Source organism: Alligator mississippiensis, chromosome 2 (assembly GCF_030867095.1).
Source record: "Alligator mississippiensis isolate rAllMis1 chromosome 2, rAllMis1, whole genome shotgun sequence".
In the NCBI taxonomy this organism is placed as follows: domain Eukaryota; kingdom Metazoa; phylum Chordata; order Crocodylia; family Alligatoridae; genus Alligator; species Alligator mississippiensis.
In genome coordinates, this window is record NC_081825.1 from 169,191,790 (window position 1) to 169,213,089 (window position 21,300).

The window sequence follows — 21,300 nt, forward strand, 5'->3', positions numbered from 1 at the left end:
AGACAGCTTTCCCAGGAAACAGGAAACCTTATATAGATAGGAGGAACCAATCAGACGCCAGGAGCCCTGGGCCAATCAGGGGCCAGAGGTAAAAAGCCTTTCCTTGGCAGGGTTCCTTTCTTTGCCACTCTGCCTTCCTTTATGAGGCATGGCCTGGTGGAAGGTTGAGCTGGTGCTTGCCTTCTGAGCTCCAGGGTCAGGTGTTTGGGACTGCAGTCCTGAGACACTAGGATTGAAGTGCATCCTTCAGAATGAGAAAAGATGGTGATCATGTCCAGGGATATAGCAGTCCAAGACTAAGAAGTGATAGGTGTTACAGGGACCCAAAGGGCTTGGGTCAACCAGTCTTGGTATGGGAGCAGGTTTCACAGGAACTGACTTATGAGCTGATGTCTGAATGCAACTTGCTACACCAAAAATTGTGGTCAAGGAGTGTCTCAGTCTTGGCATGGGCAAAGTGACCAGACACCAGAATGTTATGGCCAAGTCTGAGCACCTCTAACTTGGGCTGACCTTCTAGAACATAGATATACTCTTGGTGATAGAGGATGCCTCCATCAAGTCTGAAATCTTGGTCAAATTGAGGTCTTGAGTACAGCAAGGTGGGTGCCACCCTAGTGGGAAGGAGGTCTTGGTTGAGGGGGGAATGGATGAGCTCTAGTAGGTCCCATTCCTTGTACTGCATATGAAGTTTGTGGGTTCCAGGACTGTGGATGGGCTGTGTGTAGTGGCCTCTATGTATTCATCTTTTCTAGGAAGGGTATCAACCTTGCCATTGCAATCCGCCACAAGAGTATTCAATGTGCTGTTACGCCCTATTGTTTATATTCTAATTGTTCAAGTTTTTATTGATTTGCATGATAGCAATGATTGTAGCTGTAAGGTGCATGCACACAAAAATAGCTACGGTGACTAAGCATCAAGAACTCACAAACACCTTGTGGTAAGATTCCTGATCAACAGGCAAGGTCACAGTAAACACTGAGAGTTGCCACACATCATCCCTCCACAGGTGAATGCACTCCACTTTGTGTTAAGAGCAGAGTCTCACCATATACCTGGACTGTTGACAATAATGATAGTGGTATGCTAAATAGAATCACTATCAAGGAAGGGATTGTAGGCCTGAAAGCTGTCTTGACATAATGGATGCCATTTTTTTTCTGAATGAACACCATTAGCTGCAAGCAAAATAAGCACAGAGATAATTAACACAGAGGCAATGAAAAACAACTGTTATAGGTAAAAAAAAAAATGTAAATAGCTATGGAATATAGAAAAACAAGATAGAATTATAGAAGCAAAACATGGCTGAGAATGGCTCAGTAGGTGAGAAGTAAGTTCAAAAGAAACAGGCTGAGGGTGACAGACTGATGAGGAAATGACTGCTGTAGAAGGTAACTGATGGGGATCTATAGCATGACCACATATGCAATACACAGAAGAGGACTGTAAAAGGGTATAAAAGCTTAAGATAAAATTTAAGTTTGAGGAGCTGTCACCAAGCAAGAATAGACCACATCAGTCAAAACTGTGACTCCTGGTGCCACGACAATGCCTGGCCAGCTGAGTCATTGTGCATCATTTGGAAAGCCTGTGTAAAAATATCTTTACAAACTGTTTGGGGTTTTTCTTGAGTAGCTGTATTGTTTAAATGTTCAATAAATTAGGATCTGAGACTAGAATAGGCTCACTGATTGTTTCACTGCGTTCACACCAACTCTTAATCAAAATTAAGTTCAGCATATGGACAGAAACACATACAAAGTGCTTTAAATCTTGCCTGTATTTAAAGGACTTCTATTTTGGAGTACATCAGTATTGTACAAACACACCAGCTAAAGTGCCTCAAAATTAGCTGGAATCAATGCTGTTTTGCTGCTCACGGCTGAGGAGGAGAGGGGAGGGGATGGTGAGCAGGGATCCCTACAACTCTCTCTGCCATGATTACCAGGAGGCTTCTGAAGAAAGCAAAGTGGAAATGGCAGAGCTCTATGAGTATTTGACCCTTATGAGTCTGCTTGATGCATTTCCAGCAGAAGCAGGGATGTACATCTGTTATCCTCTGGTCTCTCACAGACCAGCTCCATAAAATACTTGCTCTGCTCTCCACTTCTTGGCAATGTCTTCACCTACCTGGACATACATTCTGCCCTCTTCCAGTATTTCGACCAGCTGGCATGCTGCAGAATGCTCAAGGCTCTAGGACCCGAGCACTGGAAAAGTGCCACCTTGGACTGTGTTACATGCTTTGTGTGTTTGAGATCAATGTGTCCAAGGAAGAAAAAGAATGGACTCCATAGAGGATGGCCTTCTGTGGGACCACTTGCAGATTGTACACTTCTGCTTCTGGGCCTGGGAGACAAGTTCTGGCTGGTGGGAATGAATAGTCCTGAGAACCCGTGACAGCAAGCAGTGGCATCAGAACTTCAGGGTAAGTAGAGTCCCCGTCCCTGAGATCTAAATAAGGCTGGTCCTGATGCTCCAGGAGCAAGTCACCAACATGAGGGTGTCCATAAATGCAGAGAAGCAGGTAGCAATTGCCATCTGGAAACTGGCCAACCTGATAGCCTCTGATCTGCTGTCAAGCACTTTGGTGTGGACAAGTCAATGCTGGATTGGCCAGCTGGGAGGTATGCTGTACCCTCCAGAAGGTACTGCTGTTAGAGTTCCTTCACATCTTCAATCTGGTTTGCCCATCTCAGCTTTCTGAAATGCATCAGGACCATTGATGGCATGCACATTCCCATCCTGCGTCGAGCACACTGTGGCTCAGAGCACATCAGCCACAAGTGCTGCTTCTCCATTGTATTACAGGGCACCATGGACCATTAGGGATGTTTCAGCCATGTGACCACTGAGTGGACAGGGGGGTCTTCAGGAACTCCTGCTACTGTTTATACTTACCTGAGGAGCTCCCAGTATTGGGCTGAAAGAGATGACTACCTCCCTCTGTTACCTAGGGACTCAGCCTACCCACTCATTTCCTGGCTCATGCAGTCCTAAATTGAACACGTGGATGTCAGGCTGGAGTTCTTCAACTATCAGCTAAGCAGCTGCTAGATGACCATGGAGCATGGCTTTTGTTGTCTCTAGGCACAGTGGAGGGCACTGAGAATGTGCCTGGATGGTAGAGAGCATTACTTGCCTTCAGAAGCGTAGCCAGGCAGGTCTGTGCCTGACATAGTTGTGTGAAGCCCTGGACAATGCACGCTGCCATGGTACTGATTGCAGACGCACGATCAGCCACTGCATTGGTTGTGGCTATTTTTTCACTCCTCCACAAAGGCTAGGGCTGCTACCCCAGTTGCCCCTCATCAGTTACGCTACTGCTTCCCTGAATGTTCATCAGCCTGTATCTAGCATATCTGTGGTGCCAGGAGGGAGACCTTCCCAGAGGCCTAAGCAATGGCAGTCAGAGGTTTACTAGCCAGTACTAGGTTAGAGAGACTGAACCTATCAAGCTCCGTAACCATGAGGATGCCCTCTCATGAGGGAGGCCCTGGTGAACTAATTCCAGCAGTGCCATGTCACAAGGTAGGAGGAGGGCATTATTGTGTAAAGCCCTACAAGTGCAAAGGACAATCTGTGTATTTGTTTAAAAGAAAATGGGAGGGGCAGGGGGGTCATTATAAACATTTAAATGCTCTGTGCTATGCTCTTGAGCCAAGTGCTTTGTGAATGAGTAAGGTGTGCTGAGGATGGTTTGTGACTTTGGAGAAGGGAAGTAGGGAGGGAAGCAAACTGAAGGTGGCCTACAAGCAGTTTTTGGCCTAAAATGTCAGACTCACTGCATCCTCATGGAAGGGGGAGGGTTCCCAGAGTAAGGCAGGATCCCACTCCATTGTACAGAGAAGATGGAGAAACTAGAGTCCCAAACTATGCTGCTTTCTATAGAAGAGGAATGGCTGAGACCCTGTGAGGTTGAGAAGAGCTATTCCTGAAGCAATATCCTCAAGCGCTCCAGGAATGACAATGTCCCAGAGCAGCTAGCTTTGCTGGAGAAGGGTCTCTGGAGTCTTACAGAGAGGAAGGCTGGTATAGGGGAATGTTAGGATAGGCTAAATAAACAGGGAAGGGGCATCAGGACAGGGCTTGAAGAGAGATGCTCAGGGTCTGCTTGCAGTGGAGCTAGGGTGACTGGAAGAGGGTTTGTCATGGGAACAGGAGACCTGGGACTAGAAGTCATGGGCAAGCGAGGGGTGGTAGAGTTGTGCATGGCACGAAAGTGTGTCCCTGAGGGTGTTGTTTAGGGACGAGACCAATAGCTCTGGCTCAAGAGAGAAGAAGGAGGAAAAAAGGCCTGGGGAACATAAGCTTATCCTATGTCCATTGAGGAGTTGATGCGTACATAGGACAGTGTGGGGCAATACAGGGTATGGATTGGATAGTCTCCATCTACCAGCTGAGGGTGGCTGTGAGGGACTGCTGTGTAACCCTCTCCGCATGGAGATTCTCTCTCAGCATCTCCATAATATGCCTCATGATGCTACAACCTTGGTTGTAGTCTCAGTATCCCACCATTTCTAAAACACCACAGCACACATGACCCAGGAAATCTGTATCCCAGCCAAATCAGCACAGCAGCCCTGGTGGTTCTCCATCCAGGTCCACAAGTCCTCTGCAGCCACAGCTCTCCTCTGAGGATGCCACCATGTCCACAAGCATCTTCTCCTTTCCCTTCTTTCTCTTCAGCCTTGCTTCTTGTTGAGTTGCAGTCTTGGTCTGGAACTTTGGCATCCTGATGGCTGTACCAGTGACAGCAACTGTAGCTGCAGACATTAAGCCTGGAATGACAGTCAATGGACATGTGAGCATAAGAAGTGACATAAGAACTGGATGAGGCCACAGGTCCTTCTGGACCAGTTTACTGCATCTCACAGTGACACAGTGCCAATGTTAAAGGAAAGAGTATTTATGCAGGACCTATCCAGACTGATCTGTCCCCTGATCTTCTCATTCTACAGCTTCTAGCATTTGAGAAGCCTACACAATGCTTATATGGAGTTAGCAATCCTATCGTGTTTAATACCCAAGGATGGACCTATCCTGCATAAGTTTTTCTAAACCTCTTTTGAACCTAGTTAAATTCTCAGCTTCTACAACACACTGGAGTAATGAGTTCCAGGAATCACTGTTAAACTTGTGCAAACTAGTGATAATCAATGAACTTCCAAGCAAGTTTTTGCATTCCATATCAGGAGTCTCTTCATATTTGCTACAGTCTCCCAGTATGGTCAGTATATCTGCATCTAGGCTCTGGGACAGGGTCCTATTCATCTGTCACCCTCAGGTGCATGGGCTGCCATTAGTAGCCCTAGGATATGGGGTCAAGATGGAGAGGGCACAAGTGGGTTTCTCTCTGGATTTTGTGAGGGTGGATTGGAGAGGGCAGGGACATTCTTTCTACCCAAATCCTGATGTTCCCAACAATCTTCTTACATTTGCTGGCTGCCAAAATTGATAGCATGATAATGTGGCAATCATTTGTACTGATAGCCTCTGTATGTATGCCACAGCTGGTGGAAGTCCTCTGGCCTGCAGTCTTTTACTGCTTGGGAGAATGGTCCTGGCTTAAAACCTACAGGTGATCTATAAGGGCAAAGCAAGTTACAGGAACACCTCAAAGGAAAAAAAAAAGGCGGGGGGTGCCTCTCATTGTAAGAGTTGGGCTACATGAGTACCTCCCAAGGAAGTCAGAGTACTCCACCCTGGGATAAATGATGAGCTCATCAGTGCCCAAGTGCTAGTTGTTCATTTGCAATCACAAGATGATTCACCAATTGCCAGCATCAACCTCCTGAAACACCTAGGCCAGTGATTCTCAACCTTCCTAGACTTTTTAGAACCTTTGAAAATGCCGAGTATTAATTTTAACTCATTGTTTGACTACGGGAAAATATTAGCGCAATTCTTCTGTTGCAAAAATCTCAGAAAGACCACATCAGGTCAGAATTTTTTGGATACTATGTATTCTAATTTGAAATATGTGGGTTTATCTTCTGAATTATATGTGGGTGTCTGCATACCTAACAGTGCTAATATTGTGTGCCAATCCGTGACACCTTTAAAAGGATCTTATAGCATCCTAGGGTGCCATGTCATCCTGGCTGAAAATCATTAACCTTGGTGCATGACCTGCAAGGCCTCTCCACTGAAATTTTCACTCTGCTGCTCTCTGAAAATCATCTCCTGTTGTCCTTCAATGGCCTCCCTACTGAAGTGGAAATGCTCCCTTGTGTACCCTGTTAGTGAAGCTCCAGGAGCCTCTCTTCCTCCTGTCTGCATACTGTCTTGCCCTAGATACAGCCTACAAATCTTCCCAGGATATTTAAAACTGCAAGGGTCTGAGTGACTGAATGGACAGATGGCTGGTTTTAACTGTGCTGTAGAAGAAGTGCTGCAATTAGAATGGGGACAGGATGAGCCATTCAGTTCCCAGGACTGGGCCTGGGGAAGAGGTAGGGACACAAAGGCAGGTGGCAGAGGGGACGAGGAAACATGCAGGGGGGAAGGAAGACAACTACTATTCAAAGGCTTAATAGTGGGCAACAGGACTGATGGGAACATGACTGCCCATGATCTTGCAGCCTCTCAGGTCCATTTTGGGAGAGCTTTCAGTTGTGGGTAGGAAATGCAGTTCGGCATGCATCTCTGAAATGGGGTAGGGAGGTGGACAATGTTAACCTCTACTTGGAGGGACACAACTGAGGGTTAAACTGCCATTGTCTGAATGACTTGCTAACTTACTGAAATGGCAAAACAAGAGTCTCCTAATGAAACAAGAGAAAAATCTCCATTATCCTCCCCATTCCTATTCTCCCCAGCTTCCTACCCCAACAGTACATGAATGGGCAGAATAGGAAAGGTGATAGCCCCACAATCAATCCCCTGATTCAGCAGACTGCAATAAGTGCTCCTAATGACTCAGAAGATGATAGCATCCCTCATCGAAGTCCCTGACTGCCCCATAGGCTGCCTATACCTATCCTTACCCTCTCTTGAGAATTGGAAAATTGGCTTCTCTTTCCAAGGCAGCCTCCCAGATAGACATTAGTTCAGGGGTGGGCAAAATATGGCCTGCAAGCTGAATCTGGCCCGCGGCTACCTCCAGGGCTCTCTGCCTGGGACCAAGCCCAACTCGCTTGCACTGGGGCAGCCTGTGCCAGGCTCCCGCTAGTACCAGTAGCCCAGCCCCAGCCAGCATGCGCAGCTTCCACCAGGGCTGTTTCTGGTGCAGCCACAGCTGGGTGCTGCTCTGTTCCCTCTGTCTCTAGCAGTGGTTCTTACTCCTGATTTTGCCTCTGCTGTGCTATGCTACTCTAAGCAAGCAGCTTCAGCTTCAGCTGGCTGGCTCCTGCCCTATTCCACCAAAAGGCAGCCAGGAACTAGAGCTGGAGCCCTACATGTGGGGCAGGAACTGCCCGGCGGAAGCTGCCCACCTGCCCACCTGCTGGGAGCAGTGCAGTGCAGCAAGGGCAGAAGCAGCAGCTGCCACTGGAGGCGGGGGGAGCACTCAGCTGGGCCAGGCCATGAGCACCAGTGGGAGCATGGCACTGGGTGCCCTGGCGTGAGCAGGCAGGGGTTGGCCCCATGCAGAGTGCCTTATGGGCAGTGCAGACTGCACCACTTGGGGCAAGCTCTGATGCACATACCCCCCCAACCCCACTCTCTCCCCTCACCCATGGCAGGCTCTCAGAACCTAGTGCCCAGGCAGCCCCTCTCCCACAGACACACACATGCACATACCCACACCCCAGACCCCTCAGGAGCTGTCACTGCCCTGCAATCCAGCCTCGTGATCCCAGCCTTGCTTGCCCATCTTCCTCCTGAAGTCTGCTCCCCACCCACCTGCAGCGTCAGAGGGAGTTTTGATGAGTTGCTGCAGGAGGGGGATTGGGTGCTGACCCAACCCATGACAGCTCAAAACTCCCCAGGTAGCTCTTGGGCCCAAATAATTGCCCACTCCTGCATTAGCCAGTTCATCCATGTCCTGGACCTAGCACAAAGTAGGCCTACTTTTGAGGGAGTAAGCGGCGGGGCTAATGATGTAGCCAGAGTGTGGATGGGCTGCTACTTACCATCAAGTTCTGTTTCTGGCTGTGCAGGCATTCCCTCCAGAGAGCTGAGAGAATGAGGGCAAGGCAGTCAGGTGGGACAATGATGGGATGGTTGCCTGGTCCTGCCACATGTCAGTGCCATCCAAGCTGTCCTGTCCTGAGGGCTGGCACACCTCCTGTTTGGCTGTCCCAAATGGAAGGAACTGCCCAGAATCCTCCTGTCCCCTCTGTGGCTGCTCCTGGGCCAGAGGGTGGACTGGAACCACCTTATAGTCCTCCAGTTCTGGATCACTAATGTTGCTGGACACACCCCAGAGTTGGTGAGGAACCCTGGTCCAATGGAGTTCTCACCCAATGGAGATGTCATCTGTGAGAGCTCCTCATAGGAAGAGACTGTTACCTAGGGGGTGCCCAAAACCCAACTGGCATCACAAGCTCTTTTGTACTGTACCTTCAAGGACCTTTTCCTTGGATGCCAGTGGCGGCATTCCCATGAGCTTCCTACTCTGCTGAAATCTATTAATACATGACCTGGATCCAATGGCTCTTCCTGCAAGAACACTCAGTGCTCTCATTACCCGAGATGGGCAGAAGGTTCACAGCTTCCTCTTGCCTCTAGCTGGTGGAGTGTTTTGCAGACAAAAAATATCCTGTGGTGTAGGTAGTCCATACAGTGGGTAGCTAGGTGGATGCTTAAGAGTGCTTGCACCACACTTCGGAGACCAAGCTTCCAGGTTGGTGGCCCAGGAAATGGCTGCTGTGTGTCTTCATGATTATTTTTAAAAAGATGAGGTCACATGCAGGACTGAGTCTATGACCCCAAGGCAGTACAGTGGAGAGAGAGTCATAGAAGCCGCTTTGGAGAATTGGGGGGAAGAAGCAAAGCACTGCTGGATTCTGGTGGACTGACCAACTCCCTGTTATGCTCTGGCAGGGAGAGCAAGTGTAAAGCACTTCAGTGAAGCACATCAGTTGTTCCCACTTCATGCAGAATCACTTTTCACAGGGCTGTTCAGCTGGCAGCCCATGGTTAAGTAGCATCCCCCTAAGCTCCTGCCTGGCTTCCACTTCCCCAATCATTCTAACTACAACAGCAGCCAGAATCTCCAAGCTCCCTTCCTCCTCCAGCTTTCATTGCTTGCCCCATCCCCAAGAGGTGGGAGAGTGCAGCATGACACAGCCCAAAGAGCTGAAGGAAAATCTAGGGACACCCAATGCAGTGGTGGGGGGGGCACATAGTGCATTGTAGGGGGTGCACCGTGCAGTAGTGAGTGCTGGGAGGATCTGCACGCAGTGCATGGGTGGTGGAGGAAGCACAGATGCATGGTAGGAGTGGGTTGTAGCTGTGTTGGTCTAAAGACATAGGCCAGGAGTGGGCAAAATACGGCCCACGGGCCAGATCCAGTCCTCCAGGCACTTTCATCTATGGGCACCCACCAATGAATTCATAGATTCATAGATGCTAGGGTCAGAAGGGACCTCAATAGATCATCGAGTCCGACCCCCTGCATAGGCAGGAAAGAGTGCTGGGTTCAGATGACCCCAGCTAGATGCTTATCTAACCTCCTCTTGAAGACCCCCAGGGTAGGGGAGCGCACCACCTCCCTTGGGAGCCCGTTCCAGACCTTGGCCACTCTAACTGTGAAGAAGTTCTTCCTAATGTCCAGTCTAAATCTGCTCTCTGCTAGCTTGTGGCCATTATTTCTTGTAACCCCCGGGGGCCCCTTGGTGAATAAAACCTCAGCAATTCCCTTCTGTGCCCCCGTGATGAACTTAAAGGCAGCCACAAGGTCGCCTCTCAACCTTCTCTTGCAGAGGTTGAAAAGGTCCAGTTTCTCTAGTCTCTCCTCGTAGGGCTTGGTCTGCAGGCCCTTGACCATACGAGTGGCCCTTCTATGGACCCTCTCCAGGTTATCCGCATCCTTCTTGAAGTGTGGCGCCCAGAATTGCACGCAGTACTCCAACTGCGGTCTGACCAGCGCCCGATAGAGGGGAAGTATCACCTCCTTGGACCTATTCGTCATGCATCTGCTGATGCACGATAAAGTGCCATTGGCTTTTCTGATGGCTTCGTCACACTGCCAGCTCATGTTCATCTTGGAGTCCTAGTGGACTCCAAGATCCCTTTCCACCTCTGTGCCACCCAGCAGGTCATTCCCTAGGCAGTAGGTGTGCTGGACATTTTTCCTCCCTAGGTGCAGCACTTTGCATTTCTCCTTGTTGAACTGCATCCTGTTGTTTTCTGCCCACTTGTCCAACCTATCCAGGTCTGCTTGCAGCTGTTCCCTGCCCTCCGGCGTGTCCACTTCTCCCCATAGCTTTGTGTCATCTGCAAACTTGGACAGAGTACACTTCACTCCCTCATCCAAGTCACTGATGAAGACATTAAAGAGCATCGGTCCAAGGACTGAGCCCTGCAGGACCCCACTGCCCATACCCTTCCAGGTCGAGACCGACCCATCCACCACGACTCTCTGGGTGTGACCCTCTAGCCAATTCGCCACCCACCGGACTGTGTAGTCATCCACATCACAGCCTCTTAACTTGTTCACCAGTATGGGGTGGGATACCGTATCGAAGGCCTTCCTGAAGTCTAAGTATACGACATCCACCCCTCCTCCTGTGTCCAGGCGTTTCGTAACCTGGTCATAGAAAGAGACTAGATTGGTCAGGCACGATCTGCCCGCCACAAACCCGTGCTGGTTTCCCCTCAGCATAATTTGTCCTGCTGGGCTCTCACAAATGTGAGCCTTGATAATTTTTTCAAAGACTTTACCAAGGATGGAGGTGAGACTGACTGGCCTATAGTTGCCCGGGTCCTCCTTCCTCCCCTTTTTGAAAATGGGGACCACGTTAGCCTTTTTCCAGTCCTCCGGGACTTGGCCCGTGCGCCACGAGCGTTCGAATATTCCCGCCAGTGGCTCTGCAATGATGTCGGCCAGTGCCTTCAGGACCCTCGGATGGAGCTCATCTGGGCCTGCCGACTTAAAGGCATCCAGTTCTTCCAAGTGACTCTGCACCATCTCAGGGTCTACCATGGAAGTCTGGCGCCTTGCTGCTGCCTCTCTACAACCCCAGTGAGAGACTTGTCGTGCCCCTCGCTTAGGAACACTGAGGCAAAGAACTCGTTGAGGAGTTCAGCCTTGTCCCCCCTGTCTGTCACCAATTGTTTCTGCCCATTTAGCAGGGGTCCTATTCCTCCCTGGGCCTTCCTTTTACTCCCTATATATCTAAAAAACAATTTCTTGTTGTCTTTTACTTGGGTTGCCATCCTCAGCTCCATGGTAGCTTTGGCCCGTCTAACTGCCTCCCTACAAGCACGAGCAGAGGAGGTATATTCATCTTTAGTGATCTCACCTTGTTTCCACTTTTTATGTGCTCCCCTTTTGTCCCTTAGGCTGCCCTGGATTTCTCTGGTCAGCCATGGAAGCCTCCTGGCCCCTTTCCCTCTTTTGCCTCGCTCGGGGATCGTCTTGCTTTGTGCCCAAAGGATCGTTTCCTTTAGGCACAGCCACCCTTCTTGGGCTCCCATCCCTTCAAAACTCCTACTCTGCAGTGCGTCCTTGACTAATCGCCTGAGTGCATTGAGATCAGCTTTCCTAAAGTCTAGCACTTTCACCCTACTAGTTACTTTACCCACTCGACATCTTATGTTGAATTCTATTATTAGGTGATCACTGTCTCCCAAATGGCTACCAATCTGGAGGTCCCATATCATGTCATCCCCTGTTGCCAATACCAGATCCAGTATGGCATTCCCCCTAGTGGGACCATGTACCTCCTGTGTCAGGTGGAGGTCCTGTACACAGGTTAGAAACCTGCGTGAGCGGTGGGACTTTGCTGTCTGCGTCTCCCAGCAGATGTCCGGGTAGTTTAGGTCCCCCATGACTACCGCCTCTTTAGCTTTTATGGTCTCCGAGAGTTGCCTCAAGAGCCCCGCATCTATTTCTTCCCCTTGGTGTGGGGTTCTGTAGCAGACCCCTACCATCAAATCCCTTTCTCCTTGCCCCCCATGTAGCCTAACCCACAATCCTTCTACTTCCTCAACCTTGGATTCTGTCTTGATGAGGGTTGATGTATATTGCTCACTGACATAAAGTGCAACCCCCCCCCCCCCCTTTCTTCCCCGACCTGTCCTGTATTGCAGGGGCTATTCACGGCATGCCTTCAGCTGCCTTCCCCACCCCCTGTTGTGCAGGTCCCAGGACTCTGGGGGAAGCAAGGGGGTGGGGAAGGCAGCCAGCTCCAGTGCAAGGCTTCACTTGGAGTGAGTGTGGGAGCTACAGGCACAATGCACAGAGCCCCTAAGATAGCGGTGGGCCAGACAGGCTGCACTCCGTGCCCCGTCATGCAGCACAGGCTAGAGTTGCGTGCCACCAGGTGCTGGCATCTGTGCAGGGCATGAGAACCCCAAACACCCCTTCCAGCTGCTGCTGCTGGCAGTGAGGGCTGTGTGCCATGTGGGGGAGTGTGTGGGGGATTCCTACACCCTGGCCCCACAACCTCCCCACATATACACACCAACAGCAACATCCCCTCACAACCCCCCCACACACCACCACATCCCAACAAATATGCATACACCCCGACCACACCCCCCAACCCCAACCACACCCTACATCCCCACACACAATATACAAAAGTAAGATTTTATTTTTTATTTATTATGCAATACCCTCTATATACAGTATGCAAACACAAATCATGCCAATTTTTTTGTAATAAAATTTAAATAGGTTATAGTAGGTGTTTGACTTTTAGTGTATGATTTGTTTTTTTTCTGGTTCCAAGATGGCAACCCCCCCCTCCCAAAAGCAGTATTTCCAGGGGAAGGGGAGGGACTTCCGGTGGCAAAGGTCAGGGCTTAGGGGGCTGGACTTCGGGTCCCAAAATGTCAACCAGGGGGAGGGCAAATGTCACGGGTCGGGCTACCCATGCAGCCCTCAGCAGCTCACCAAAACTTGTTAAGCGGCCCTCCAGCCAAAATAATTGCCTGCCCCTGACACAGGCAGATACGGTTCTTTGGGTAGATGTGATATCTTTTATTAGACCAAAAAAATAGTTGGAAAAATTGTTCTTTGCAAGCCTTCGGGCACAAACACCCTTCTTCAGGCATATCAAGGCACAAGTCACCAGCAGACTCTCAGTATGCCTAACGGAGGATATTTGTGACCAAAAGTTTGCAAAGAACAATTTTTCCAACTATTTAGTTTGTCTAAAAAGATATCAAATTTACCCAAAAAACCTTGTTTGGGAGGAGTGGGGGCATCTGCATGGTGTGTAGCCAATGGGTGCTTAGAAATTGGACAGCCCTGATTGTTATATGTTTTGGGTTGATTTGTAGCATTATAGCATCATGTGTCCTTTGTCTCTTAATTTTTATAGCACTTTTAAAGTGCCTGATGATCCGTTGATATCCTTCATCTACACCAGGGATATCAAAGTTGTTGTGCTCCACAGACTGGATGCAGACTGTGGGCCATCCTGCAGCCCAGACAACCTGCAAACAGCAGCAGCGTTAACCCCCTATGTTTGCTGAGGCTGCTGTTTTGGCAAAACTTCAGAACCTAGGGGGTTAACACCACCAACACTCACACCCTGTTCCTTTTCCCTGCTGATCTTAGTCAACAGGCTGAACTAAAAACCTCAATTTCAGCAGTGAGTAAGTAGGTGGAGGATGAGGGCTGAGTGGCATTAACCTGCTGGGCTCAGGAGCCAAGCCGAAATTGCTGGGATTAACACTGCTACCACAGGGGCTCCAGCAGCTAGGGATGTAAATATTGTTTTAAAAAAATATTTGTTTAACCTTCTATAGTTAACTACAGGGATACAGCTGCTGCTGTGAGCCACTTTTGGAGCCCTTTGAGGACGGGCTGGGGTGGGGGAAGGAGATGGTGGCAAGCCCAGGTGGACAACAAAATAGCCCAGGTGAAGTTAAGGTTCCCAACTCTGACTGAAGCTATTCTGGGAGATTTATTTTTTCCCCAACATGATGTAATGTCATTAATAGGGGTGCACCAATAGAGATTATAAAGGGGGGGGGCCATACCAATGGACGATTTTTAACGAACCGTATTGGCAGATACAGATCCAATTGCCAATATGCAGCCAGGCAGCTTGGAGAGCAGTGCCTGGCTGGTAAGTCTGTTGGTGGGGAAAGCAGTGAGGGGGGAAGGAAGGGGAGTAGGGGGCGCATATCAAGGCCCCTGTGGTAAGGGAGAGAGTGGGGCTGGGACAGGGGCAGGGGCAGGCAATACACAACTGGGGCAGAAAGTGGGACTGAGCCATGACATTTCTAGACATAAGCTAGACATTTATAAGTCAGCAGGACTGGATGGACTTCACACAAGGGTGCTGATGAAGCTGGCTGAGGTTATTGCAGAACCCCTGGCAAAGCTCTTTCAGAAATCGTGGCACACAGGGAAAATCCCTAAGGACTGGAAGAGGGCCAACAGTATGCCCATCTTCACGAAGGGGAAGAGGGAGGGCCCGGGCAACTATAGGCCAATTAGCCTAACCTCCCTCCCAGGGAAAATCATGGAAAAGCTCATTAAAGAATTTATGTGCGATACACTCATGGAAGGTAAGATTCTGAATGACAGCCAGCATGGCTTTGTTGCAGGTAGGTCTTGTCTTACTAATCGCATCTCTTTGTACTACCAGGTCCACCCCCGCCTCAGCCTGCCCCTGCCCCCGCCCCCGCCCCGCATGCAGATCCAGGGGCACATGCCCCCCCATGCCCTGCCGGGGTGTGTGTAGCAGCAGGAAGCACCTACCCTGCCCCTCACCTGCTGGACAAGCTGCTCTTTCACAGTTCATAAATTGTTAGGGGCTGGAAGGAACCTTGCAAGACACTGGGTCCAGCCCCCCTGCTCTAGGAAGGAAGACAACCGGGGATAGGTGACCCCAATGAGGTGACTGTCTAGTCTCCTCTTGAAAACCTCCAGGGTAGGTGACTGCACCACCTCTGGAGGAAGTTTATTCCACAGTCAATGCACTTCTAGTCATTTATTGTACTGTTCAACCCATTCACAATATCAATCTCCCAGATTTCTTTCAACAGTCACTGGGAGATCAATGTCAATTCCGGTAGACTCCCAGCCAATCTGGGAGGGGTGGCAACCCAAGGTGAAGTCCTGCTCTGGGAAGGAGGGAGCATTTGTGGACAAGCAGCTAATTGCTTAATTGATGAATCATTAGGCTGCCTGTTGTTTTCCTCTTAGGCTATGGGTACTAGTTCCCCCTTCCCTCCTCCTTACTCCTCCCTCTTCCCTCCCACCTGCCCTGCCATCTTCTGGTTCCTGCTGGGGCACCGCGGAGCTTCCCTCCCCTTCCCCCTTCCCTGCTAGACTGCACCCTCCTCAAACTAAGCAATAACCAGTAAGCCAACTGATTATCACTGGTCTTATTAACTGTTTAACTTTTCACATCCCTACCAGTAGCTGGGACAATAAGACCTGCGGGCCAGATTCAGTTCACAGATTGTGTTTGACACCCCTGTTCTACAGAATTCTGAGCTTAACAACATATTATTGTTAGTTTCACCATCCTGGATTATTTTAAACAGTTCCTCTGTCCTTGGTTGTTATACCTGCAAATATGAAGAGACAGTTTTTAGTTCCCTTCAGTTGGCAGTTACTGCCAAGCTAGGCAGAGTTTGGAGAGCTAGGCAGAGGGGGTGGGGGTGTTGTATGGAAACAGGAGATAAGCTACTTCTTCAGTGATAAAATAGAGCCCTGCCTAATGCAGGGGATGCTACCACTATTTCAGTATAGGTATTTCTATATCTCTCATGACTGTAATACCCAAGTATATCATCAACATAGGTGAATTTCTCATCACAACAGTCCACTGAGAAGGGTGTTGTCCTCACTGAACAAATGGAGGATGGAAGCAGATAGAAATTAAAGGCTGTCAGAAATGATGGAGCACCCAACTGAAGTTAATGAGAGCTGCAACACCTCATCATTACTGACCATTAGTTGTAGAGAACTTCCCCTGTGTAAAAACTGGATATCCATGGGAGTCTTGAGACCTAGATTTCTCGAGTCCCATCCCAGTGCCTTAATCACAAACCTAGTTTCGATTTCTAATTACTACACTAAGATGAGGTCTACTGCTAAGATCTGTGGCGGAGCCTGGGATACCTCTCTCAGCTCCATGATCTGCCACAGTGGTGGTGGGGGGGGGGGGGTCACTTTTTATTTCTCAGATCTATTAAGGTCTCCTGCATTTTTTTCTGCTTTTAGGTGTACAAGAAGTGACTACATTGTTAAGATTGTATGGAGGAGCATTTCAGACACAGTAATGTGAGTAATACTCAGATGCCAGCACTTCGGTAGTGTTGAGATACGGTACCTTGAATGGTCTGAAAAGCAGATACAGCTCCCGAGGCTTGATGTCCAGAGGCAAGCCGCTCACAAAGAGTGTCCTGACCTAGAAATAAAAGACAGGTGGTTCACAGAGGGTCCTGTTTACCATAATTTGAAACAATCAAGTTATTCTACACACTAAAGGTAAAATCCTTTACATCTGTAAGTAGCACTTACATAAGCATGTAACTGCAATGTCTGGCCCTTGCATAGTATCTGGATTCTACATCTACCTGTGGCAGAATACAACTGCCCTATGGGTGAAATCAAAGATGAGGGCCCCCGCTTCTAGCCCAATTTTCTAGCGTCTCAGGCACTTGTCTAGGGAACAGGAGACACAAGGCTCCTCATCCAGAGTGGGTCTGAAGTTCCTTCTCCTGCTTCTCAATAAAGTGCTCAAAACAACAAGTACAAGCTAAGCAATGCTCAGAGCATCACTTTATCTTGCATTTAATTTAAAAATGAATAAGCAACAGTGAGACACTTTGAACTATTGAGTACAGAGGCCAGGGCCAGAATCCCCTTCTTTTTAGGGCAACATCCATCTCACCAAGTTGCCCACCCTCTGGTTTCTTCTCTTGGTTCCACATACTCTTCTCTTTGGGCTTCCAGGCTTTCTAGTGGTCCATCTTCAAGAGGAGGGCTGGAGGGTGCTCAGGGCAATGGCCAATCCAGGGGAGGGCAATTATTTTGCTTTGATGGTCGCTAACGAGTTTTGGTGAGCTGCCAAGGCCCGTATGGGTAGCCCCAGCCCTTGGTTGCCATATTGGGACCAGAAGTCCAGCCCCCTAACCCCTGACCTTTGCCATCAGAAGTTCTTCCCTTTGCCCCTTGGAAATACTTTTTTTGGGAGGGAAGGGTTGCCACCTTGGAACCAGAAAAAAAACCAAATCACACACTAAAAGTCAAATGCTTACTATAACCTATTTTAATTTTATTACAATAAAAATTGTCATGATTTGTGTTTTCATACTGTATATAGGAGGGTATTGCATAATAAATAAAAAATAAAATTTTACTCTTGTATATTGTGTGTGGAAGTGTGGGGTGCGGTTGGGGTGGGGGTACGTATGTGGGGAGACTGTGGTGCCAGGGTGTGGGAACCTCCCACACACTCCCCCACATGATGCACAACCCTTACTGCCAGCAGCAGCAGCTGGCAGGGGTGCCTGGGGTACTCGTGCCCTGCACAGGAGCTGGCACCTGCCTTATACAGCTCCAGCCCGTGCTGCATGAAGGGGTGGGAAGAGCAGCCTGCCTGGCCTGCTGCTATCTCAGGGGCTCCACACGGTGTGCCTGCAGCTCCCGCACTTTCTCCAGGGGAAGCCCTGCACTGGAGCTGGCTGCTTTCCCCACCCCCTTGCGTCCCCCAGAGCCCTGGGACCTCCACAGCAGGGGGCGGGAAAGGCAGCCGGCTTCAGTGAGGGGCTTCCCCCAGGGCTGCGCAAGTGTGGGAGATGAAGGTGTGCCATGCGTATCCCCTGCAATAGAGGTGGGCTGGACAGTCTGTGCTCCTTGCCTCCACGTACAGCGCTGGCTGGAGCCACTGCCTGTGGGACACAAGCTCCTTGACTGCCCCTGCCAGCTGCTGCTGCTGGCAGTGGGGACTGCATGCTGTGTGTGGGGGGGTCCCCATACCCCCCACTCTCCTTCACACCCACACCTTGCTCAGCTGAGCTCTATACTCCTGCCGCCCCTTGGGTAAGGGCTCCACACTGCTGACAGCCCCTGCCCTGCCCCCATCACTTCCCCCTGCCCTGCCCTGCCCTCCACCCCCACCCCTGCCCTGCCCCCATCACTTCCCTACCTCCTGCCCAGAGCAAGTGGGACACTGGGGAAGCACAGCAGATCCCCCCGAGGTGATTGCAGCAGTGGCAGCAGCATCCGCACCTGGAAACTGCTGCTGGCCAGGCTGGGCCCTTCCGCCCATGAGGGTGGGAGTGAGGCGCAATAAGGTATGTTGGGGAGGGGTCGGGTATATGTGGGCACCTAACTCCTATCCTTGTGGGTGGAAGGGCTGGGTGGGGTACGATTTGTTGGTGGGTGCCCATGGGCTAGATGAACATGCCTGGAGGGCCAGATCTGGCCCACAGGTCGTACTTTGTCCACCCCGGTATACTCCACAGCCCAGTAGTTACAGCACTTTGCTGGGCAGTGAGTGACATAGGTTCATACCAGCTCTGAGGGAGGGCCTGAGAACCTGGGTTTTATGTTCCCTGGCAATTGCCCTACCATTTAGGCTTTTAAGTTAAAAGGTGGGTGCGCTCTCCCCACGCTAGCTAGTCATCGTTTTCTTTGCAATTAAAGTTTCAAAACTTACCCAGAATTACATGTGTACCTAGGCACTTACATAGCCAGAGTGTAGCCTACTGACTGTGCCCAGTAGGGAAGTGTAGAAGCTGGACAGATGCATAAACAATGCATAATCTGTGCAAAAGTGCCAAAACTTGCAGCTACACAAGTGCCATTTAGGTAGGTAAAAGTAAACAGCATTAGTGTTCGATTAACTGCTTAATTAAAACATCCTTCAGATGTCTTTAATAGCTTGATATACAAATGGGGGAAGCAAGAGAAATAAATATTGCAGGTACCATCCATCACCTTCAGATCCTGCTGTATTAAGCCCAAATGTATTGGGTAGTTCTTCTACTACTACTTTGAAGGAGATGTTATAGTTGTTACTGTGTAAAAGTAGAGCTGACAGCAACTTCGCATTTTTGAGGCATTTTAAACTAACATTGAGGCATTTTAAACTAACATTGTTTGCACTAGTCCTCTGTAATCTAGCAGGGAGATATACCTTGGGTCAGCAAGGTGTATTTTGCTGCCCTCGTACAAATCTGTTCAGATTTGACCAACTTAAAAAGTACTGAAAATGGCAATATTCTGTCTGTATTTCAAACAATACTGCTCACTTTGGGAAGCATGCAAAAATTCCTCAACATGATGGAGGTTCCTGCTAGTGTTTCTACAGTTAGGGATGAGTTCAAAAGGCAAGTTAAAAATAGAGCGTAAATTCCAGTTTCCCCCTTTGAATAGATAGACAAATAAGGTGTACTTTCAAACTTGTTTTGTTTTTATAGGCTTTGAATTTTCTCTGCAGTTTTTTGATGCAACATCTCTGAAAAAAATTCAGGCTGACATGTCTTTCGAAAGAGACATTTCTTAAAAACATTGCCATAAGGCAGATAACTTTGTAGATGGGAACCTCCAGAGGATCTGGTGCCAGAAGTATTTTAAAACAAATTTTAGATTGATGGTCATATGTCAAGTAGGGGTGCACTAATAGACATTTTGGAGGCCAATACCGATAGCCAATTTTTAAGGAGGCATATTAGATGATAATGATCTGAATTTTGATACAGTTGCGTGCAGCTGATAGTCTGTTGCGGTGAAAGAGGAGAGAAGGGGTGTGGGGGGGCAGATCAAGGACCCCATGGTGGGGGAGGAGTGGGGCTGGGGCAAGCGCTGCCCAGTCGGGGGGGGGGCAGGCCTGGGACAGAGCCGCGGTTCGTCTGGGGGGCACAGGGTGTGGGGAGGCTCCCACGGCTGCACACCACTTGTTTGGCGGCTCGTCTGGTGCTTGCCCGCTCATCCAGTGGGGCTCCTGCTGCTGCTCCCACCACCTGTCCAGGAAGCATGGGGGGCAGGGGCATGTGCCCCCAGATCTGGGTGGGATGGGGGGCTGCAGCTGTAGGGGGTGGGGGAGCTGGGGCCAGTGGCTGAGCTGCGCTGTGCTCAGGGTGGGTGGGTGGTGGCACTGGGAGGGGGCGACAGTGAAACCTGGGGTGGCTGCAGCCCCTCCCTGTAGCCACCTCCCAGCACACATGCCCCCCATGCACTCCCAGATGAGCGGCCCCCACACCTTAGATCACCTGCGGCTCTGTCCCACCCCATCTGAAGCGCAGCGCAGAGCCTACTCCAGCCCCAGCCCCAGCCCCTCCCTCACCATGGGGGGTATTGATCTACCTTTCTCCATGCTCTTTCCCTCTCCCTTCCCCTTTCACCACAACAGTCTTATTAGCTGCATACAGCTCTCCAAGCTGCCCGGCCGTGCTCCTTGCTGCCTGTGTGCTGCACTGTGGCTGCGCATATGCACGGGCATTTATCAGCCAAATTAATCAACCACATCAGGCTGATTTCCAATATAGTCAATTTTCTTTATATCGGTGTTGATCCAATATCAAACTGATGTATCAGTGCACCTCTAATGTCAACGACTTCCTATAGCTGAAAGTTTAGGAACTGTGCCCCTAAATATATGGGCTTAGGAGTGGGCGCATATGGCCCAACTGGGCCAGATGTATTCAAAGTCATTTCCATTGAGAATTATGCTTCTTTCTGTTAGGTTTTACCCTAATGTGGAGAAGGCTTCACGTGCAGGTGGTGGCATGAAAGTATTTGGACGTGGCTGTTGACAAACAGAATCTTCTCTCCTATACTTCCTGGGGTCCTCCCTCTTCCCACCTTGCCCCCCAGGCCCAGCTCTGATATAAGCATTATAAACACCTAGAAAATTAATACACACACACACACACACACCACTTCGCCTTTGCTCCCAGGGATACCAGTCTTCCATCATCACCTTTTACTGTCTAGGCACTCTACAGATTATTAGTACTATGGACATTTTCAACCTGTGTGGAGATCAGAGATGCTTTTCCATATAAAGTCACTTTTATTCTAGTTTCCAAAAATTTCTACAACATAAAGCATTTTCCAGAGCTATCTAAGACCCCTAGCACATATTCATTTAATGATGCGATGGGATCTGATCCCTGATCCCAACAGTCATGTCTCCTGTTAGACCATAAGCGTGCGGCAGGGAGCGCAGTGGTTGAGATCAGGGATTAGATCCCAACTGCAGG

General features: G+C 49.6%; 1 protein-coding gene across 6 annotated transcripts in view; it reads right to left on the reverse strand.

Moving 5' to 3' along the window:
- RBPMS (RNA binding protein, mRNA processing factor) overlaps positions 1-21,300 on the reverse strand; it is a 196,358-nt gene that overhangs the window by 98,590 nt on the left and 76,468 nt on the right. For 5 of the 6 annotated variants that reach the window (XR_009459964.1, XR_009459963.1, XR_002092327.2 and 2 more), the window contains exon 2: positions 16,419-16,496. Coding sequence is in view for 1 of the 6 variants with exons in the window: in XM_059722392.1 (XP_059578375.1) it covers positions 16,419-16,496 (78 nt within the window). In the remaining 5 variants the exon portion in view is untranslated. Of the gene's footprint in view, positions 1-4,521; positions 4,788-16,418; positions 16,497-21,300 lie in introns of those variants that run through there. The other variant, XR_002092328.2, reaches the window with a different exon arrangement.